Source organism: Thamnophis sirtalis, unplaced genomic scaffold, assembly GCF_051295495.1.
Source record: "Thamnophis sirtalis isolate CommonGarterSnake01/CBP01778 unplaced genomic scaffold, rThaSir2_p1.2 scaffold_7, whole genome shotgun sequence".
NCBI classification, from domain to species: Eukaryota; Metazoa; Chordata; class Lepidosauria; order Squamata; family Natricidae; genus Thamnophis; species Thamnophis sirtalis.
Window position 1 is genome coordinate 48,627,706 of NW_028261387.1, and position 21,520 is coordinate 48,649,225.

The 21,520-nt window shown below is 41.8% G+C and overlaps 1 protein-coding gene across 6 annotated transcripts in view; it reads left to right on the top strand.

Moving 5' to 3' along the window:
- BLTP3A (bridge-like lipid transfer protein family member 3A) overlaps nt 1–21,520 on the top strand; it is a 69,063-nt gene that overhangs the window by 20,385 nt on the left and 27,158 nt on the right. For 5 of the 6 annotated variants that reach the window (XR_015697315.1, XM_014070723.2, XM_014070724.2 and 2 more), the window contains exons 2-9: nt 9,024–9,186; nt 11,926–11,964; nt 13,956–14,047; nt 14,865–15,054; nt 15,305–15,445; nt 16,973–17,143; nt 20,125–20,296; nt 21,133–21,219. Coding sequence is in view for 5 of the 6 variants with exons in the window: in XM_014070723.2 (XP_013926198.2) it covers nt 9,024–9,186; nt 11,926–11,964; nt 13,956–14,047; nt 14,865–15,054; nt 15,305–15,445; nt 16,973–17,143; nt 20,125–20,296; nt 21,133–21,219 (1,055 nt within the window). In the remaining variant the exon portion in view is untranslated. Of the gene's footprint in view, nt 1–9,023; nt 9,187–11,925; nt 11,965–13,955; nt 14,048–14,864; nt 15,055–15,304; nt 15,446–16,972; nt 17,144–20,124; nt 20,297–21,132; nt 21,220–21,520 lie in introns of those variants that run through there. The other variant, XM_014070726.2, reaches the window with a different exon arrangement.

Below are 21,520 nucleotides of genomic sequence, written 5' to 3' on the forward strand. Positions count from 1 at the left end.
AGTGTTGCTTTGTATCCTTGGGATCGGAGAGAACACTGAGGTCGCGGCAGCCATTTCCGGCTTTGCCAAGCAGTGGTGCCGATCTCTCGGGGGTTTTATGTGATCGGGAGGCTAGAGGCTAGGGATTCCCAGCCCAGAGCCCCCCCCCCCAACAATCGCACCAATCTACTGGGAATGGCTTCGGCAGCTGGATTCGAGCCACGGAGAGCACGGAGCGCTGGGAAGAGCACAAAGAATTTTTTTGGTTTTTGGTTTGAACTGTGAGCGCGCCGCAGAGCGGAGGAGAGCGTGCAAAGCGACCAGGCCAAGGCAAGCCTCGGCGGCAGCCCCCAAACACACCATTCTCAGTGCTGAGGCAGGGGCTGCCCAGAAGGGGAGAAAACAGCATTCATCCAGTTTGTTTTCTCCTTAACTGTTGCAGCAGAAGGGAGTGAGAGCCAGGAGGATGCGCAAGGAGGGTGAGTAGTTATTTCTTTATTTTCCTTATTCCCCCACGTGGCCAAAATGGCGGAGGAGGCAGGGGGTCTCCTCCCCCATGCTCCCCTCGGGAGGGACCTTCAACCAGGCAGCGACCCACTGCTTCTGCCAGGGCCCTTAAGGCTGCAAACCCCTGCCCCTCTCGTGCCACCCAGAGGAACGAACTGAGGAGGCGCAAGTTTCTCTCAAAGACCTTTTCCAGGTCTGAAAAACTGAGGGCCTTGCAAGGTAGGCTTAGTGCCTCTCCCCACCCCATTCCAGATCCCCATTGGGGGGGCGGGTGAGTTCCAGCCTGGACTCCCTCCAGATTCCCCACAGAGATTTTTTGGAGAAAGGTCTCCTTCCCCTCCCCTTTCCTTGGAGGACCAGGATTGGATTTGGAAGATTCCTGTGCCCACATGTATCCTAGGGAGGATCAGGCCCTGCCTAGTGTAGCTCCCTAAGCTGGGGTAGCTCAGGAACCAGAGAATTCCGGCTGGGATTCTCTGGATGTAGATGATCTGCCAAGAGGGCTGCAAAATCTCATTGAAAGAGCAATTGCCTCTGGAATTGCTCATGGATTGCAGCAGCAGACTGCTCAGTCCTTAGCACCAGATCAAGGTGGGAATCCTAGGGCCAGCACATCCCAAGCTCGGCCTCTATCCAATCCCGTGAGCTGCTGTACCTCTCCTTCCTCATTAGTGAAGGTTCAGTAACAGGGGACAGACCCCAGAGAGATCCTGACCTGTCTGAGGATGAGGAGGATGACAAGCCGGAAACTCCGGCATTTACTGGACTATTCCCCCAAATTTAATCCGGTCTCTTCTATGCAAAGCGCATGCTACTGCACAGGTAGAAGAGGAGGGGGGATAGATGGAGCTAGGGAGGGGACCAAGGAAGGCTCCTCAGATGGGCCTGCAGCAAAAAAGCCCCAGGGCCCAGTCTTTTCTGAACCCAAGGTGGTGAAGGAGGAGATTCCTGCTCCTCACCTCTTCCTGGAAGTAGTCAAGAAGCAATGGAAAAAGCCCACCACCTTCCCAAACTCTGGCAGTAATGACAGACGTTTTTATAACATTGAAACAGATTTTTCCCAAGCGTTACAGTTACCAGTCGTGGACCCACCTGTGGTGGCCCTGGCATCGCTTGCATCCCTGGTGGCCAAGGACGTCACTGATAACCTTAAGGCAGATGACAGGAAGGTGGCGATGATCCTGAGGAAAACATTCCAGTCAGCGGCCTGGGCCATCAAGGCAGCAGCATTGGCTTCATTCTTCAATCGCACGGCTATCCTGTGGATGGAGAAGATCCAGGAATGCATTCCTCCAGAGGATGTGTAACTGCATCAGGATTTGAACAAGTTAGTGGCAGTGGTGCAGTTTTCGACTGATGCCACACTAAATGTGATGAAGTTTGCTTCCAGGGCTATGGCGTCATCTGTGACTCCCGTCGCCTCCTCTGGCTCGGGGTGGCAGGCGGACAGCAAGTCCAAATGGCAGCTGGCATCGGCCGACTACATGGAGGGCTCCCTCTTCGAGGCAGCCCTGGAACCGCTCCTCGTGGAGAACAAAAACAAGAAAAAAGTCTTACCCATCTCGACGAAGAAGGCGGAACAAAGGTCAACCCCGTTTTACTGCAGGCCCTTGTACAGGCCCCCAGAACAGGAGGCTCAGCAGAACAGATACTCTTTTCCGAGGTCATAGAGGACATCTGACCGCAACTTCAGTAGGGACAGATCCTGCTTCCAGTCTCAGAGTAAGCAGCCCTTTCAAGGGGAAAATGGGTGCACCTACCGCTGGGGCAAATAGGTCGAACCCGACCCCACCCATTGGCTGTTGCCTTGCTCTCTTCTCCGAGGCCTGGGCGAGAATTTCCTCTGACACCTGGATAATCAGCACTGTCTCACACGGGCTTCGGCTAGAGTTCCTCTCCATCCCCCCCGCAACCACTTCCGCACATTTCCCCCAGCGCAAAATCTAGATAAACGCAGGCGGATGCATCAGGCCATTAAGCATCTGCTTGACATTGCCACGATAGAACCGTTCCCCTTGGACCAGGTGGGCCGGGGGTTCTACTCAAATCTGTTCCTCGTGCCGAAAGCTTCGGGGGGGGGGGGGGGGTTAGAGAGATATTCTTGACTTGAAGCTCTTGAACCAACATCTTGTGTACCGCAGGTTCAAGATGGCCTCGCTTAAATCCATTCTAGCAGTCATACGGGAGGGGGATTACATGGCTTCTATAAACCTCATGGGGGTTTATCTACATATTCCCATCCTCCCACGCCACCTGAGGTTCTCCTACCTGGGCCACCACTTCCAATACTGGGCCCTTCCCTTTGGGTTATCCTCTGAACCTAGGTCATTCACCAAGATACTGGCGGTGGTGGCAGCCTACCTAAGGGGCTTTCCCATTAGGCTACATTGCTACCTGGATGACATCCTCATCCAGGGGGCATCCCCGGGTCAGACGAGGGTGGACCTTTGGCAGGTCGTGGGCTGGGGTTCTCTGTCAACTTCGAAAAGAGTTCCCTCACCCCATCAACTAGAATTCTCCATTTAGGGGCGGTCATAGACTCCCATGCAGGAAAGGTTTTTCTCTCCCCGGACCGCAGGGCCAGCTTGGTTAAGATGATTAACCATAGGGAGCATTATGTTCCCATAGCCTTTCTATCCAGCTTGTTGGGGAAACTCATATCCTGCATCGAGGTAGTACCATGGGCACGGTTGCACGCCAGGATTCTGCAGTGGCGACTCCTACCATTCCAGAGAGCCAACACCAGCAGCTCACTGACCAAGGTTGAGGCCCCCGCTCAGGTACAGATTTCCCTCAAGTGGTGGCTGTCTTGCTCAAGGGGTGCGAGTTCAGGGACCAGGAGCGCCTGGTTCTCACCATGGATGCCAGCCTGTTCAGCTGGGGGGGTGACCCTGGGGTCCCAGTTGGCACAGGGGCGGTGGTCCTGGCAGGAGCTCTGACACAATATCAACTGGCTGGAGCTCTGGGCGATCCATCTGGTGTTTCGATATTTCCAGATCACTGTCGAGGGTCATCACATCCTGGTACTCACCGACAACTTGGCAGCTAAGGCCCACATCAATCGGCAGGGCAGCACGCATCCTAGGGCACTGCACACCGAAGCGATGTCGCTGGGCAGCTGGGCTCAAAGACATCTGTTGTTGATCCGGGCAGAGCACATCATGGGGATCGACAACCATCAGGCCGACTGGCTCAGTCGAGAGACGGTGGACAACGGAGAGTGGAGCCTGTCTCAGGAGCTGTTCCAGAGCATCTGCCAGAGGTTCAGACAGCCAGTAGTGAAACTCCTCGCCACTCTGGCCAACATCCAGCTTCCGCAGTTCTTCTCTTGGTTCCCAGCTCGGGGAACGGAAGGAGTCGACGCCCTTCGTGTAAGATGGCCAAGGGGACTTCTGTATGCTTTTCCTCCCCTCCCTCTCCTTCCCGGAGTAGTTCAGAAACTAGTCAGGGAGCAGGCAGAGGTGATCCTGGTGGCTCCTCACTGGCTGAGGAGACCCTGGTTCACGGACCTCAAGATCCTGTCAGTCCAGCCTCCATGGCAGATACTGGAGGGGGAAATAGAGCTGCACCAAGGGAGGCTGATGTACCCAGAACCATACTGGCTGCAACTAGCCATATGGAGATTGAGCGGGAGCACCTAAGGGGAGCTCAATTTTCTCTGCAGGTGATTAGAACCATAGAGGCCTCTCGCAGAAATTCAACCTTGAGGATCTATGACTCTACATGAGTGGCTTTCGTTTCCTGGTGCCAGGCAAAACGGATTGAGCCCACCAGCGCCTTGGTAACGCAGATCCTGAAATTCATCCAGGACGGCCTAGACAAGGGTCTCGCCTAGGTGACTGTGCGCAGGCAACTAGCCGCCCTTGCCATGATCCTCCCGTGCGAGGGCCCGGTTCCTCTCACCCAACTTTCTGAAGAGGTTCCTTCGGGGGGGTCTCCAACCTGCACCCCCCCCCAGTGGTGCATAGATTCCCCACGTGGAATCTTCCCACCATGCTATGGGCTCTCATGGAGAAGCCCTTTGAGCCATTGGGAATGGTTAGCCTGAAATACCTAAAGGTGGTATTCCTAGTCACCATCACGTCGGCTAGAAGAGTGTCAGAGCTAGGAGCACTCTCCTCTAGGGAGGACTTGTGCATGTTCCACAACAACAGGGTCGTGTTGAGGTTGGACCCAGCCTTCCTTCCTAAGGTGGATTCCATATTCCACCATTCCCAGAAGCTTGTTCTCCCCGATTTCTGCCCTAATCCGGCTAGGAACGGGAACAGCAGTGGCACCAGTTGGACATCAGACGGGCCCTGCGTATTTACCTGAAGCGGACGGTTTCCTTCTGGAGGTCAGAGGCACTCTTCCTATCTTTCCAACCGTCGTCTCAGGGTAGGAAGGTAACACCTTCCACCATTAGCCGGTGGATCCGCTTAGCCATATCCCTAGCATATGAATCCCAGAGGTTGCCGATGCCGGCTGGCATCACAGCACGCTCGATGAGGAGTGCTGCCACCTCGGTGGCTTGGGCCTCCCAGGCCCCCATAGAGGACATTTGTAGAGCGGCTACATGGGCATCCCCATCGCTGTTTATCCGGAATTACAGGTTGGATGCATTCACATCGGTTGATGCAGCGTTTGGGCGCAGAGTGCTACAGCAGGTTATTGCAGAGCATGAGTTCCCTGCCCACGGGACTTAGCTTTGGTAGGTCCCATCCACTGGAGCCTCCTGTCCCTCGCTCCGGAAAATGGCAGTTGGTCTTACCTGAACTGCTATTTTCGGGGCTGGGACAGGAGGCTCCAGTTCCCGCCCTAGGTAGTATGATAGCTGGGGTGGTAGGAGTTCTCCTTTGTGCCTTGTTTTCAGGTCTGAGGGGAGCTCACTTCGATGACGTGGAGAAGGAAGGGTGAAGCACAGAGGCACGTCTTCAGCTTCATCCCTGTCTCGTGGCCAAATGGGCATGTCAATACCATCCACTGGAGCCTCCTGTTCCAGCCCCAAAAATAGCAGTTCAGGTAAGACCAACTGCCATTTTGTCATGAATGTCTGCAAAAAGCAGTGGCAGATCTAGAAGAAGTATGTCAATTTTTTCTATTCTATTACCCTGGTGACATGAGATAATTTGTTAAGTATGCATGGCAAATTGCTGGGATGTATGAATGTGAAAATTATTGCATATTTAAAGAAGGCATATGATAAGGCAAATAGACTTGAATTATACAGTGTTTTGCATGAATATGGAATTTAAGGTTGGCTGCTGAATGTGATAATACAATGAAAATAAAGCATGTGTAAGGAATAATTAATATTTGAGCAATGAAATAAAATTCTGTATGTTCCCCTAGGTTGTTTAATATGTTTGTACCAGAGGTGGGTTCCGGCTACTGCTACTGTCGGTTCGCTCAGGGACACGCACGGGTGCTTGATGCGAAGTACTAAAAAAGTGCTTCTGTGCATGCGCCACTGAGAGAAATGTTTCAGAGGCATGGCAGGCTAAACTGGTCCGAATCGGTAGGAACCTAGCTCTGGTTTGTACATATATGATTAAGGAAAGCTTGTGGTTACGTGAGGGATGATTTGGTTGTATGCATGAAAGTTCATAATAAATGCAGGAATGTAATCAGGAATTTTGTTGTTGTTGTTAGTTGCAAAGTCATGTCCGGCCCATCATGACCCCATGGACAACATTACTCCAGGCCCTCCTGTCCTATAATTAGGAATGTAATACATAAATAAAATTAGACTAAAACAATAAGTATTAATTTACTTTGATGTTGTTTCTTAACATCCAATTTGGTGCAGTGGTTCAGCTGCTGGTCTAGATACCAGGAGATTGTGAGTTCTATTCTTGTGTTAGGCATGAAAACTAGCAAGTGACTTTGGGCCAGTCACTGTCTCTTAGTCCAACCCACCTCACAGGTTGTTGTTATGAAGGAAATAGAAGAAGGAAGGAATATTATGTATGACTTGCATTACTTATAACAGGAGTGTCAAACTTGATTTCATTGAGGGACGCATCAGGGTTGTGTTTGAACTTGGGGGAGGGGTGTATGACCAGAGTGTCGGGGGTTGCTCACTTGTTTCGGGGCACCTGTGGTAGCCTGAGTGCTCTGCCAGGGTGGCCTCGCAGGCCAGATCTAAGGATTCACTTACCTTCCTTATCAGTTCGCAAATGTGAGCCCTCATCTGTATATGTGTACCACCTTCTGCACATGCGCAGTACTTGCGCAGTATGTTGGGGTGGGTAGGCAGAGCCTCCCGCAGCTGCCACTACCAGTTCGCCCAAACCAGAGAGAACCTGCTGAATATCACCTCTGATGCTGATGATACCCAAATTTACTTCTCTGCGCCAGCCTCCAGGCCACCTGAATTATGCTGTAGATGTCCTATCCCAGTGCCTTTGGCTTTAGATGGGGTGGCACTGCCTCAGGCAGAACTAATATGCAATCTGGGGTTCTTCCTAAATCCATTGCTCCTGTCGATAAAGCAAAGGACAACCATTGCTAAGAGGCCCTTTGCACACTTTGGGGTTGCACACCAGTTTTTCCCTTTCTGGACCTGGAGGCCTTCCTCGCTGTCACTCATGCCCTTGTGATCTCACATCTGGATTAATAAATGCTTTGTACATGGGATTGCCCTTGAAGGGCTTTCAGAAGCTTCAGCTGGTGCAGGGAGTTGCAGCATGGCGTCAATGAGCCAATGGAAGTTAGTGGTGCCAGTTATTTGGTGCATGTAAAACAGTATTTTATGAGTTGCATTGGTTGCCAGGTAGTGGTTGCACTTTTAAAGCCTTCGTGGCTTGACACTGGGTTACCTGAGGGACTCTCTCCAGTTTTTTCTGTCTGATCCAATAGGATGGGTATGCTTCAGGTCCCATTGACTAAAGAATGTGGGTTGGTGGTGTCTAGGAGGTGCACCTTTTCTGTGTAGGCACCTGCCCTGTGGAACATTCTCCTTTCAGAGATTAGGATGGGCTTGACCCTGCTAATCTTTGGGAAGGCACTAAAGGCCTGGCACCCTGACTGGTGAAGGGGCCTATTTTCCAGCTGTATTAGTGGCTATTGATTTTGATATTTATTCAGTTGCTGTGTACTTTAATTTTTTGCATTTGGAATTTTAATCATTTTGCCTTTTAGTTTAAAGTTGTTCACCACCCAGAGTCACTTTTTGAGATGAGTGGCATGTTTATCTCTTATCTCTTTCCATGAATTTCCAATTTTAGAAGAAAATGGTAGATGGTAGATGCAATACATTAAAAGCGGTAATTTCATCTTCCATGCATACAAGAATTTCTGTCTATATGTGCCTCAGGGGTAGAGCAAAATATACCAGGTTTGTTGTACATATAGGAAAAGCTGTCTATCTGAAACTATAAATGCATATAATCAGTGTACTGATGATGTGAACCAATGGAACAGCTTTCCTTCAGAAGTTGTGGGAGCTTCATCACTGGAAGCTTTCAAGAAGAGACTGGACTGCCATTTGTCAGAAATGGTGTAGGGTTTCCTGCTTGGGGGTGGGGTTGGACTAGAAGACCTACAAAGTTCCTTCCAACTCGGTTAATCTGTTAGTCCTCTGATACTGATAACATATGAAGAACGGTTGCAGGAACTGGGTATGTCTAGTTTAAGAGAAAGAAGGACTAGGGGAGACATGGGAGCAGTGTTCCAATATCTCAGGGGTTGCCACAAAGAAGAGGGAGTCAAACTATTCTCCAAGGTACCTGAGAAGCAATGGGTGGAAACTAATCAAGGAGAGAAGCAACTTAGAACTGAGGAGAAATTTCCTGACAGTTAGAACAATTAATCAGTGGAAAGTTTGCCTCCAGAAGTTGTGAATGCCCCAACGCTGCAAGTCTTTAAGAAGATGTTGGATAGCCATCTATCTGAAACAGTATAGGGTTTCTTGCTTAGGCAGTGGGTTGGACTAGAAGACCTCCAAGGTCCCTTCCAACTCTACTATTGTATTGTATTGTATTGTATTGCACTGTACCCCATCCCATGCTGTCAAATGACCTTGTCCAGTGATTTCTTGTAGATGTTAAAGAGGAGAGTCAAGAAACCCAAGTCCCGAGTTACCCTGAATATTTTAATTATTATTGCTAGCTATTTGATATCATTTCTCATTCCATTTCACGGTAGTACACAGTAATTTATCTTCCAAATCTCTGTACAATATTTTTCCCCAAATTAAAACTATGAATCACGGTCCCTAATTTTAAGAACTAGCTACCAAACATTGAACTCCAATATAGTTATACTTGTAAAAAAACAAAAATATTTTTTTAGCATTGAGAGAAATGTCATATTTTAATTCTCTTGGTAGAGTAAACTTAAGCAATCAGATTGTTTGTATATTAAAACAATGATAGATTTTCATTCTTATTATTTTGCTGCTACAAATATTCATGAGATGAAACTGTGGCTGCAACTAAGATAATGGCTTCCCACCAGTTTCTTGGATACAATTTAAAGCTATATCATGTACATTTTTATTCAGTGCGCTGATCAATGGAAGTTTTCAATTTTATCTCCAATTTTATCAACTACAGGTTTACAAAGAATCTCTCCCCTGATAAAATCAACTTGAGCACCCTCAAAGGGCAGGGGCAGTTGACGAACCTAGAACTGGATGAAGAAGTTCTGCAGAATTTGCTGGATCTGCCCACCTGGCTAGCCATCACTCGAGTTTTTTGCAACAAGGCCTCCATCAGGGTAAGCCAAAATTTCCATAACTATTAATATATTTAGTATTTTCCTATCTTAATCATTTTTCGGATTTTTTTTTTATTTGGATGTAAAAGTTCCTCTGACTTTTTCTACTAATATAATAATAATTGGCCAAAACAGAATCAAGTTTTGAATCCCAGATGCTTCAGAAATAATAGCATAAGCGCTCTGATTACATTCAGTTTTAAATTGATTGCCAGTTTCCTGTTAGGCTCCACATCTTAGTATCAATCAGAAAAGAGCTGGAAGGGACCTTGGAGGTTTTCTAGTCCATCCCCCTGCTCAAGCAGGAGATCCTTTACCATTTCAGACAAGTGATTATCCAGGCTCTTCTTAAAAAACCCCAGTGATGAAGCATCCACAAGGTCTGAAGACAAGCTGTTCCATTGGTTAATTGTCTTCACTGTTAGGAAGTTTCTCCTTCATTCCAGGTTGTTTCTCTCCTTGATCAGTTTCCATTCATTGTTTCTTGTCCTGCCCTCTGGTGTTTGGAAAATAATTTGACCCTATCATCTTTGTGGCAGCCTCTCAAATACTAGTATCATGTTCTCCCTAGTCCTTCTTTTCTCTAGACTAGCCAAACACAAATCCTGCAATCGTTCTTCATATCTGACACTTAGTTTCATGCATAATTAGAGAGATTATATTTTGTGGTCATACTTGTGCATTGATATAAAGAACACTGTGTTCTCTTCTTGAAAAAATACTGTAAGCTTCCTCTGGAATAAAATTAATTTTTCACTTGATGTGAGCAAGTAATCATTTAAGCACCATTAGGATTGGTGTTAGGGCTAGAAGCTTCATGAAAAATGAATTGAAAGATTTATTAATTTAAAAAAAAGAATAGCTCTGATCTTTTTCTGCTGGAGTAGCAAAATCAAGTCTACCTGCTGTGTTTTCTTCAGATGAGGATTAATAATTGAAACATTTTAGGGGAAAAAATTAATTTGTAACTTCAGAATTATCTACTCAGTTCAGTTACATGTACAGATAAACTATTTGGGTAATGAAGAAAACTGTTTTTGTGTGTATATTTTTGTTTGTTTATCTTCTGTAACTGTATGTTTCTCATATGCACTCTTTCCTGACACAAGGTCAATACACTTGCTGATAAATTAATATAGTTTATTTGTTCACAGAGCTATGTTCAAACAAGTTACAGTAATAAATGATTGCTCCATATTTAAGGGCACATACGAATTTCTTATGCAATGGGCTCAGGACCCAACTTTTAGTAAATGTAGGGAAGACGTACATGACAAAACAAAATTATGATTGCAACAGAATATATTTTAGATTCTCTGCTATCTTCATTTTCACTGCTGTTACATAAACCAGTGGCAAACAATAAAAATAATATTGCAATAAGTTATCAGTTTGGCTTATATGACCATATCTTATTTACCTGGAAATTAATTGCATTTATTTACTAATGTTTTCTGCCAAAATTATCTTTTCCTTTGTTTGGAAGAAGATTAGTAACTAGTAAATATACTATAAATATACCATATGTACTGGAAAAGAAAGGGAAGAACAGGATAAAAATGAGCTTTCGCTGGTTTTAAAATGTTATTCTCTAATTGGAGTTTTAGTGCTTAGCAAACTTTTAAAGCAGTGGTCCCTAATCTTTTGGGCACCACGGACCAGTTTTGTGGAAGACAATTTTTCCACAGATCTTCCTTGGAGGGTGGGTTGCTTACTTGTGTACTGTGACCTGCTCACCTCCTAATAGACCAGAGGTGGGCTGTTGCTGGTTCAGCCTGGATCAGGTGAACCGGTAGCAGCAGTGAGAGGCTCCACCCACACTCCCAGACCTCATGCACGAGTGCGTGTGGGAGCACACCCAAACCAGTAGTTAAAAAATTAGCAACGCACCTCTGTAACAGACCATGGACTGGTACTGGTCCATGGCCCGGGGGTTGCAGATTCCTGTTGTAAAGGATAATGTTTTGTGAACTTCATTACATGTCCAATGCTATGTGAAATTTGTAATAATTCACACGTAGGAGAATTCGGATAGGATTATTTGTGATCTTTAGAGGCAAGCTAGGAAGAAAGATTGCTTGAGGAAGGAGAAAGATTTTTCACACCTGCTTACTTTTCTCTGGTGGGAATAGTATCCCGTAAGCAATTTGCTGATTGAGCAACCATAATAAAACTACCTGTATGTGTATGGTTGTGTTGATGGGGCCACAGATGTTTTATATAATATATTGCTTTGAATATCTCCTTAGAGCAGTGCACTCCAAAATCCTTATGATTTGGACATAACTAATTAGGTGTTCTAGATTGTGAATTTGTAGGGTAGCGCCTTGAGGCATAGCCATCAAATTCACCTAACTCCATCTATTGTCTGAAGTGGCTGCATCATTTCCCCTGATAGAAGGGGCTGACATTGCTGATATGTCAGAAATGTTTTAATTAACATAATCTATAAATAATGCTATTTTTGTCTTAAATGTATGTTTGACAAAGTACTAGTAAGCATAAAAGTTCACAGCACAAAATATTGCTTTATTTCCTTCAGCTGACCTGTATTTGTATGAAGAGCATTTAATAAGGAATGGTTTTGTATTTAATGGCTGTGTATTTCCATGCAGAAAATTTTGTCATGGCATTTTTCAGAGCAAATATTTGCTAGAACTGATCTTGTTAGTATCACCCTAAACCTAATTAATTCTTGCAGCATTTCCTATTTATTTAACATTAGTTATGTTGTTTCAGATTCAGTGGACTAAGCTGAAGACTCACCCAATCTGTCTGGTAATGGCCTTGTTTATCTCCTGTTTATCTGTTAGTAACAATTTGTAATCTAGTTTGTGTATTTAAAAAGCATTTATTTTTAAACCTAAAAATAAGTATAGATAATACTGTCATTGGTCTTCGTATAGATCCATTATATTGTAAGGATAATTCTGTGTAATTTCTGTGATGAACATATAAATGTTGGACGTAATTAAGCTAGTTGTAAAATACATTGATCTTTCTCTTAGGTTTTCAGCATGGTTGTTTTTGTAAGCCCTTTTTGCAATCATAAGAATCCAGTTTTGGGTGGAAACCATGTATTCTGCTGTCCTAAGCTACATCTGATATTTGTGTGTTTGTGTGTGTGTGTGTGTGTGTGTGTGTGTGTTGCATTTATGCTGATAAATAAATAAAGGGAGACTAGTATAGATCTATTTCAAACTATTTAGCTTAGTGGCTAACACAACTGCCTAATATGTAATACAGCACAGGTTCAAATCCCAGTAAGGGTATAGCTAGCTGATGAGAGCTAAATAGCTTGAAATAGATCTATACTAGTCTCCCTTTATTTATTTATCAGCACAAATGCAACACAAATGTAATAAAAAGGCAACAGTAAAAATAATGGTTTTCTGTCTGGATGGTCTCTTGTGATGAGCCGATAGAGAGAGAAAGGAAGCAGTATGCTTCCTCCCATATTTGGGCATACCAGGGGTTGTGACACAAAATACATACATACATACATACATACATACATACATACATACATACATACATACATACAAGTAGACTCACTATACGTTTATTGTGGGAATGAATTGGAAAAACATTTGAAAGAAAATTAGGCCAATGGCATTGTTTGGGTTAATTAAAATGTTCAGATTTAGAACAAAGTTCTTTATATATCTTCATAATTAATCTGCAATTCCTTACCACCGAGATGGTAATGATTGCTAAATTAGATGACTTCAAAAGAAGATAAGATAAATTAATAGAGAAGAAGTCTAATGAGAGCTATTCATATTGGAGACAGTATGTCTCCAAATACAGGTTGCAAGGGAACAGTGGGAAAAGACATATGTCTTAGTCTCCTGATTGTGAGCAAGCCAGATGAACCAGTTTGGCTGCTATGAGAAACAAAATGCTGAACTAAGATGGGCTTTGGCCTGATTCAGCAAAGCTATTTTTATGTTATTAATGACCTAATATAAAGGCCCTTCTTTTTTCAGGTCCCATATGACAGTCTTCATCATTGCTTTAGTGGTGGATGATTTTTGGGGATGTGAAACTTAGTTGGCTTTTAATTTTTGCTAGATTTTTTGGATAGTAACAGTAGTGATGTTTATTAGTGTGGGGGATAGTATGTGCATTTCTAAATAGAAATAGCATGTTGAAAACTTCAGCATATAAAACAATCGCAAATAGCTTGAAACTAGTGACAAAAAGGCGAGATTTTACTGTACACTATATTACTTTTACCCCTGCTAAGCCGGGTAAACATTGTTTACTGCTAACAAATTATAAATTGATAGTTTTGCACATCAAAATCAGTCAAAAATATAAATCACATTCTGGGTTAGGGTTGGCAAACTGGTTTGTTGAACGGCTAAAGGTTATGCACACAAGTGAACTTAATTATTTTGACAAATTTCCAATTGGTTTGTTCTATGGTTTTCTTTACAACTGTCCTTTGCACCTTTGTGGATTCATTTGAGGCTACATTAAGGCAGAAAAGCAAACCAGAAATGGACCAGGAGCTTACAATTAGTTCTGTTCACACATCATGCCAAGCTAAACCACAGTCTAGTCAGTAGCTAATCCCAAAATATTTACTCTATTTATAGGCTTGGCTAAGAAAAACAACGTTCATCACTATTAGTATGAAGTGTAACCCAGTAACTAGATTAGGAAAGAATTCTTATTGTTTAACGCTCTTGTATTTTTAAATTTCACCTTGTTTTCTCCTAGTTCCTTCCATGTACTTTCTACTTCTCTTTGTTGTTTCACAGTATTTGGATAAAGTTGAAGTGGAGATGCGAACATGTGAAGAGCCCAGGCCACCCAATGGACAGTCTCCCATTGCTGTTGCTTCAGGACAGAGGTAAATTCTCCTTCTAATTTTTTCTTAGTGTGCTTTTTGGTGCAATCTTTGCTTTTCTAGTTCAAATGGTACTGTGATGCAGTGGTGTCTGATGCGGGTTTTTAACAGTGTAGGCAGTCAAAGGCTCATCTTTTTTAAACACAATTCACACTTAAAATAAGATGGACTTCAATTGCCTTCCTTGTTATGCATGTTAATTTGAAGCCTATAAGTATCAAGCAGATTCCCCCTTCAAGTTTTTTTTCTTGATATCTTCCGCTTGTAGCTACTCTCATATTTTCCTAATAAAGTACAACTAAGAGCAGCATCTATTATATGGATGGAACCCAGATTACAGTTAATTTTCCCAGATGTTGGTTGGGCAGTAAAAAAAAAATCTTGTTGGCTTTTGTTTTGTTTTGTTTTTTGAGCTGCTGAAGAAGAAAGAACAATGTAAAAGAAAGCATCTATTTTATGGCTCTGCAATTTTCTTTTTGAAAAGAAGAATAAAATTTACATACATGAGACATGTCACAACTGTACCAAAGCTGGGACTATAGCACATTGTCATTTTAGGACTAATATTTAACAAAAGCCATGCAATATATAATGTGCTTTGTGTTTGCTTGAAGCATTAATTACAGCAAAGAAGATATTTTAATGATTTTTTTAAAAAATTGTAAATAATAAAATTGAAAGAAAACAATCTAGCTACCTGCCCTGACCTAGAAATAACATAGCTTTGCATAAGCCTAACACATTTCCGAGTTGCATGCTTTAATGTTTAAGATGAGCTAAAGCATTATACTCAATTAAAAATGTATTTCCTCCTCTACAGTGAATATGGATTTGCAGAGAAGGTTGTGGAAGGTATGTACATTATTGTCAATTCAATTACCATCAAGATACACTCCAAGGCCTTCCATGCATCGTTTGAATTATGGCAGCTTCAAGGATATAGTGTTAACCCCACCTGGCAGCAAAGTGATCTTCGCTTTACCCGAATCACTGATTCACATAAGGGAGAGGTAGGCCCATAAAATAGGTGTCCTCATATTTGGAATGCTTTCTGTAGACTTGCAAAGATTTTAACATTTGGTTACCTTTTTTGTTGCTCTGCACGCCTTTTTGATTTTCAACCATTTCAAAATAAACTAAGTTGTTTGTAATTTTTTGTTCTTTCTTAAATTGCCTGTTTCCTAACCTATCATTTAAAGTACTTTAGACAACTTTAGGAATTTTTTTTTAAATTTTGTACCCCTTGCTTCCCTTTGGAAGGTATTAACATTTAAAGAACTCACCTGGCAGACTCTTCGAATAGAAGCTGATGCTACAGAAAATGGAGAACAAGATCCCCTCACTACCCCTCTAAGACTTATTACCAACCAGGGCAAAATCCAAATATCACTTAAGAGAAAGGTGGGTATATATTTTGCTGAAAAGTATTATTGGGTAGAATTATTAATATAATTAGATATATTAATGATATAAACATTAAGAATTCCCAGCTCACCCATAATGAAATAAAACAGTGGAATATATCTTCCCCCAACTGCTCTGGAATTTGGAAAACAGAAAAACCAATGGATTAAAAAAAAACATACACATTTGAATTATATATTCCAGCTGAAAAATGTGGCGCTCCCAATTGAACAAGTTAGAATCTTTTTATTAATGAAGAATTTCAAATCCTTGATTTTTAGTTAAAAGAAATAGATTTTATATATGTTACACAGGTAGTTTTTGATATAGAACCATAATTCAGCCCGCAATTATGGTCATAAGTTATAATGATCATTAAACAGGGGATCATGTGATTGTGGCCAATTTTATGACTTTTTTGGTGGTCATTAGGCACATGATGGTCATAAAGTGAATGCTGCATTAAGTGAAACCATTATTCACTATGGACATTTTTTTTTGCTGGGGATCAAAAGTAAATACCAGTTTTAGGCAAAAAGTTGAAAATCATGGTCACGTGATCACTGTGCAGTGCAAACAGCTTTAAATGCAGGCTGGTTGTTGAGCACCAAAATTATGGTCATGTGACTGCAAGAAGAGGGCAGACATTGAAACTTATAACCTGGATTGTAATTTTCAGGGTCTGTCATAACTTTGAACTGTCACTAAGTAACCAGTCAAGTGAATAACTATATGTTGTTTAAAAAAGGGTCTGAACAGAAACTTGACAAACTACCCTGTTTCCCTGAAAATAAGACCTCCCCAGATAATAATCCCAATTGGGCTTTTGAGCGCATGCGTTAAAATAAGTCCTTCCCTGAAAATAAGCTCTTCCTGAAAATATTGCAACACAGCAGCAGCCATGAGATGACCATGCTCGCTGCCTCCTGCACCTCAAAAATAATAAGACCTCCCCGAAAATAAGGCAAGTGTTTATTTCGGGGGTCAAAAGAAAATAAGATTCTGTCTTATTTTCGGGGAAACATGGTAGGTTTTAATAGGTTTTTAAAAGTTGTTAAACGGTTGAGAGGAATGTCTCCATTAAATGCTCAGGATATAGTGGTAGTCTTCCAAGTATTATGAAGTGTAACTTCTTACCTGAGCTCAGTTCATATTTACAGCCACTGTGATCAATTTTTCTTGTATTTCCCAGACTTTTTTTGAACAGCAGTTTAAACCATGCATCTTTTAAAAAAATTTGTATTCTTAACTCACATTATTAAGGAAGCCAGTTAATTATATAAATACATGTTGAAAAATCATACAATGCATTTCATTTAAAGTACTGTGAAATATTGATTGCTCCTTTCTTTTTCAGATAAAAGTGATATCTTTTATTGTGTTCAGAGATTATCTAGGAATTAGCCCATTTGCTAATTTATGGGAAAAATAATGAAAAGCTGCTACCAATGAAGCTGCTTATTCTTAGGAATAAATAAAAATCTTTTCAGACAGTGTGCTGATCTTTTTCTCTTTATGAGCCAGACAAAGGATTGCAATGTGCTGGCATCTAAGCTCATGTTCCTTCTTGATGACTTGTTGTGGGTGCTAACTGACTCCCAGCTGAAGGCAATGATGAAGTATGCAGAATCCTTGAGCGAAGCCATGGAGAAATCAGCTCAGCAGAGGAAAAGTTTGGCTCCTGAACCTATCCAAGTAAATACCTTTAATATTTGCAGGTTTTAAGATACACTTATTCTCTCTCTCCCTCTCTCTTTCATGTGATATTATTGATTGCATTTATGTCTCACTATACTAAGAAAAGGGGCGTGATGACTCAGTGACTAAAGCACTGAGCTTGTTGACAGTTTGGTGGTTCGAATCCCTATTGTCACATAAAGGAGTGAGCTCCCATTACTTGTCGCAGCTTCTGCCAACCTAGCAGTTCAAAGGCATGTAAAAATGCAAGTAGAAAAATAGGAACCATCTTTGGTGGGAAGATATCAACGTTCCATGCGCCTTCGGCGTTTGGTCATGCCGACCACATGACCACGGAGACTTTGGACAGCGCTGGCTCTTTGGCTTTGAAATGGAGATAACTTATTATTATCTCCACCCCCTGGAGTTGGAAACAATTAGCATATATGTGCAAGGGGAACCTTTACATTTACCTTTAATATAAGAATTCCTGATAGTTTTACACAATATAGGCAGAATTAAAGTTATATTTTAAAAGTTAAAATAAACATTTTAAACAAATGTTTAAAACAAACAACTACTACTCCTGTCCAGTCAGTCAGTAAGAAATGTAAAGATGACTGAGTCTGTACTAGAATGCTTTTCAGAACAGCTTGGTCTTCAGCATCTTCCTTGAATGTGTCATGAACAGATCAGACTGCGCTCTAACAGAAGGTCATTCCAGAGAGCTGCTGCTGCTGCTAAAAGGCAGCTAAGACTTGACCTTGGCTCCTTTGGCTTCCCCAAAAGTGGGAAGTTAAAAATACTTTCTCCTGAGATGATTTAGCAATAGCAATAGCAGTTAGACTTATATACTGCTAATAGGGCTTTCAGCCCTCTCTAAGCGGTTTACAGAGTCAGCATATCGCCCCCAACAACAATCCGGGTCCTCATTTTACCCACCTCGGAAGGATGGAAGGCTGAGTCAACCCTGAGCCGGTGAGATTTGAACAGCTGAACTGCAGAACTGCAGTCAGCTGAAGTAGCCTGCAGTGCTGCATTTAACCACTGCGCCACCTCGGCTCAGTAGGTAGGACCAATTTTGATTGGAGTAAGGAGTCCATCAGATTTGCAGGTGTCAAACCACAAAGGGCATAATAGCTCACAAAGCTTTAAGTTGCCAAAATAGCAGAAGCATATGTTGTTCCATAGATATGTAGGAATGGATCCAAATTGGACATTATGTGAATATGAGTCACATACTGGGATTTAAAAAAAACTATTAGCAAGAGGAGAACAAACAGTAATATTGTTTTCTCTTCTTCCAATAGTTACTATGTTGCTTCTCATAAGATTACATAGTAAACTGTACAGGTAGTTCTTGGTTAAAGACCACTTGTTTAGTCACCAGTTTCAATGGCAGTGAATGAGTGGTACTTACAAGGTCCTTGCAGTTCCTGCTACTGTAGTGCTCCATGGTGACATGATTAAGATTCAGACACTTGGCAACTGGTTCCCATTTGTGGCAGCTGCAGCCACTCATGATTAGGTGATTGTCATTTGTTATCTTCCCTGCTAGCTATCTACAAGCAAAGACAATGGTAAGCTGGCAGAGAGAGTTTGCTTTACTTTTCCCCCTAAAGACAATGAATGTTGACTCAGGATGTGGCACAGTATATTGCTTTATTTAGTTAGTTATTTAATCAAGATAGCTGCCCAATTACTAAAGGCAGTATTTTTTTTAAAAAAGAAAAGAGTAATACAATGATATAAAAACATATACATATAAGATTGTATCAGGAGTACCATAAAACCAAGCACCAAGCATAGTTACACAACCATTACTTTGTGGCTCTTCAATATTAGATAAATAAAGAACCCAGCAATTACCTTAAAATGAAAAATACTTTTGTGGAACACATAAAGACAAATTATCAGGCAAGTGTAAAAGTAAAGGTAAAGGTTCCCCTTGGACATATGTGCTAGTCGTTCCTGACTCTAGGGGGCAGTGCTCATCTCCATTTCAAAGCCGAAGAGCCAGCATTGTCCGAAGACGTCTCTGTGGTCATGTGGCCAGCATGACCAAACTCCAAAGGCGCATGGAATGTTGATATCTTCCCACCAAAGGTGTTTTCTATTTTTCTACTTGCATTTTTACATGCTTTTGAACTGCTAGGTTGGCAGAAGCTGGGAGCCACCGTGTCAGTGTACCAGTTACCAGGAAAGTGTAGAGCCCTGGAAATGGTTGTTTTTATTGTCTCACTAGTAAGCTGCTTAAATGTGAGTGAACAGCATTAGGTGTTAGTTTCACACCTGATTGGCAAACCATACTCAATAATAGAATATTCATCAATGGTTCCTCATCCAGGGCAAGGTCAAATGAGATGCAAGAATAATTCCTGCATACTGTGTTCCTCAACATTTTTATTAATGACTAAAAAGAGGAAGTGGAGATGAATATTAAGTAGATAATTAAAAATCAAGCTGCATCTGGAAGGCTACAGATTCTAAAGTCTGAGCCTTTGAGGCTGGGTGGTTGACTAGAGGTGAGGGACAGCTAATCTTTCATTCATATTTCCTTCGCTTCAATCATATTCTCAATAATTGTTACTCTATGGTAAGATGAGCAGACAATAAATTTTATAAACAAATAAATAAACACTCATTTTTCCAGACTGTGTTTGCTATATTTTCTAGATTTTAATTTAGGAAAGAGGCATAATGACATTCCTCCCTTCATCCCACATTGCTCCTGCAAAAACAACAACAATAACCACAACATTGGTCTTTAACAATTATCCCAGATCCAGTTTGGCTTTCTGTTTTCCGGTTTGGCTTTCTGTTTATTAATATTCATTCAGAGATTTGAATTTGAAATTCTGCCTTAAATTAATGTATTTCAAAACCTATTTTTCTGTTTCCATAGGATGATTTGAGGTCTTTTGATACGATGCCATCTCCATTGTTCCTCTTGGGTTCTGCATCGGTGTAAATTAGTACTTAATTTTTCTGTATTACAGATCACACCTCCTATTCCCAGTACCCAACAGTCTTGGCCACAGTCATTTGGCAGCACCCATAAAGCTATCAGCCAGTATTTTGAGATGTATGATATGAAAGAGTCTTCCTATCACCTTCTTATTTCCCGTCTGGACCTTCACATCTGTGATGATAGCCACACTCGAGAAACAGGTAGCTTTCCCTGGGCTGAAATTGGGAGACTAGCGTGACGGGTGTTGTTGTTTTTTCCTAGTGACATGTGCAGAAATTTTAAGCAGATGTTTCTGCTTGGTTCCTCTGTTTCCTCTTTCTTCCCCATTCCAGCTTTTTTATAAAATCATTTCAGTAGCAAGAACTCTGTTTTGAGCTCATGAGCACATTTGGAATGTTAGGTACAGTTACAATAAGGATGCTGTGGGGAATTCTGTATTCACAAATGAAATTGTTAACTAGTGAAATAGCTCCCCACCATCTCTTCTTGCCCCTCCCCCAATGCCATGTGTTGTTCCTTTTTATTTTTGGGGTACAGATGTTTCTCCCGAACAATATTAGGCTGCAGACACATTCCCCATTTTTCTAATGGAGCCTAAATACTGTAGCTTTGGCCTACATTGGAAATAAAATGCTTTTTAACACAGTAGGTTCATATTCGTTTGTTTGTTAAAAGAATGTTAAAAGAAGACTAATCTAGGTAGAGAGACCTGCAAGCATCAAGGGAGGGTGCTATAAGTATCTTTATGCTTATGGGTATCATTCAGCTTAGTTATTTAATTAGATAACTAATTAGAATCATGCTATATGACAATATTTTGAAGAATCTAATGAAAATATTTTTAAAACAAAAATCTCAATAAAAATAGATGGTGAGGGATTATTGACATTTAAAAAAAATATTCCAAGAGGTGAAACCTAATTTATTTATGATTAAAACAATGTATTTTATTTAGAGTACCAATTCATATTCTGTTTGTCTAAACTAGGTATACAGCAACCAGGATTTGTCTCATTTTAATTCCATTTTACCACAGGTGCTTCCAAACATGGTATAGTGGGAGGTGCAATGCAATTAACTTTTAGGAAGATGGGCTTTGACTATTATCCTTTCCACTGGGCAGGTATGTTGCAAAATTAGTGAGATATTGTATCAGCACTAATATTCTATGATAGCAAGTGAAATGAGTGTGGTAGGTGGGAAAACGCAGGGGATATTGTTAGCTTTTGTCTAAACTTGCTGCAATGGAGGAAGAGCTGAACATCCAGCCTGTTCCTGAAGAATCAGGAATAGAATGCTCAGCATTAATGGCACTTTACTTAAATTTAAATAAAGTCATATAATTGCGATGGGAGAAAAAATAGTGAATTGTGTCATTCTTTATACTATTATTTTTAAAAGAATTGTAGGGGCTTCATTACGGG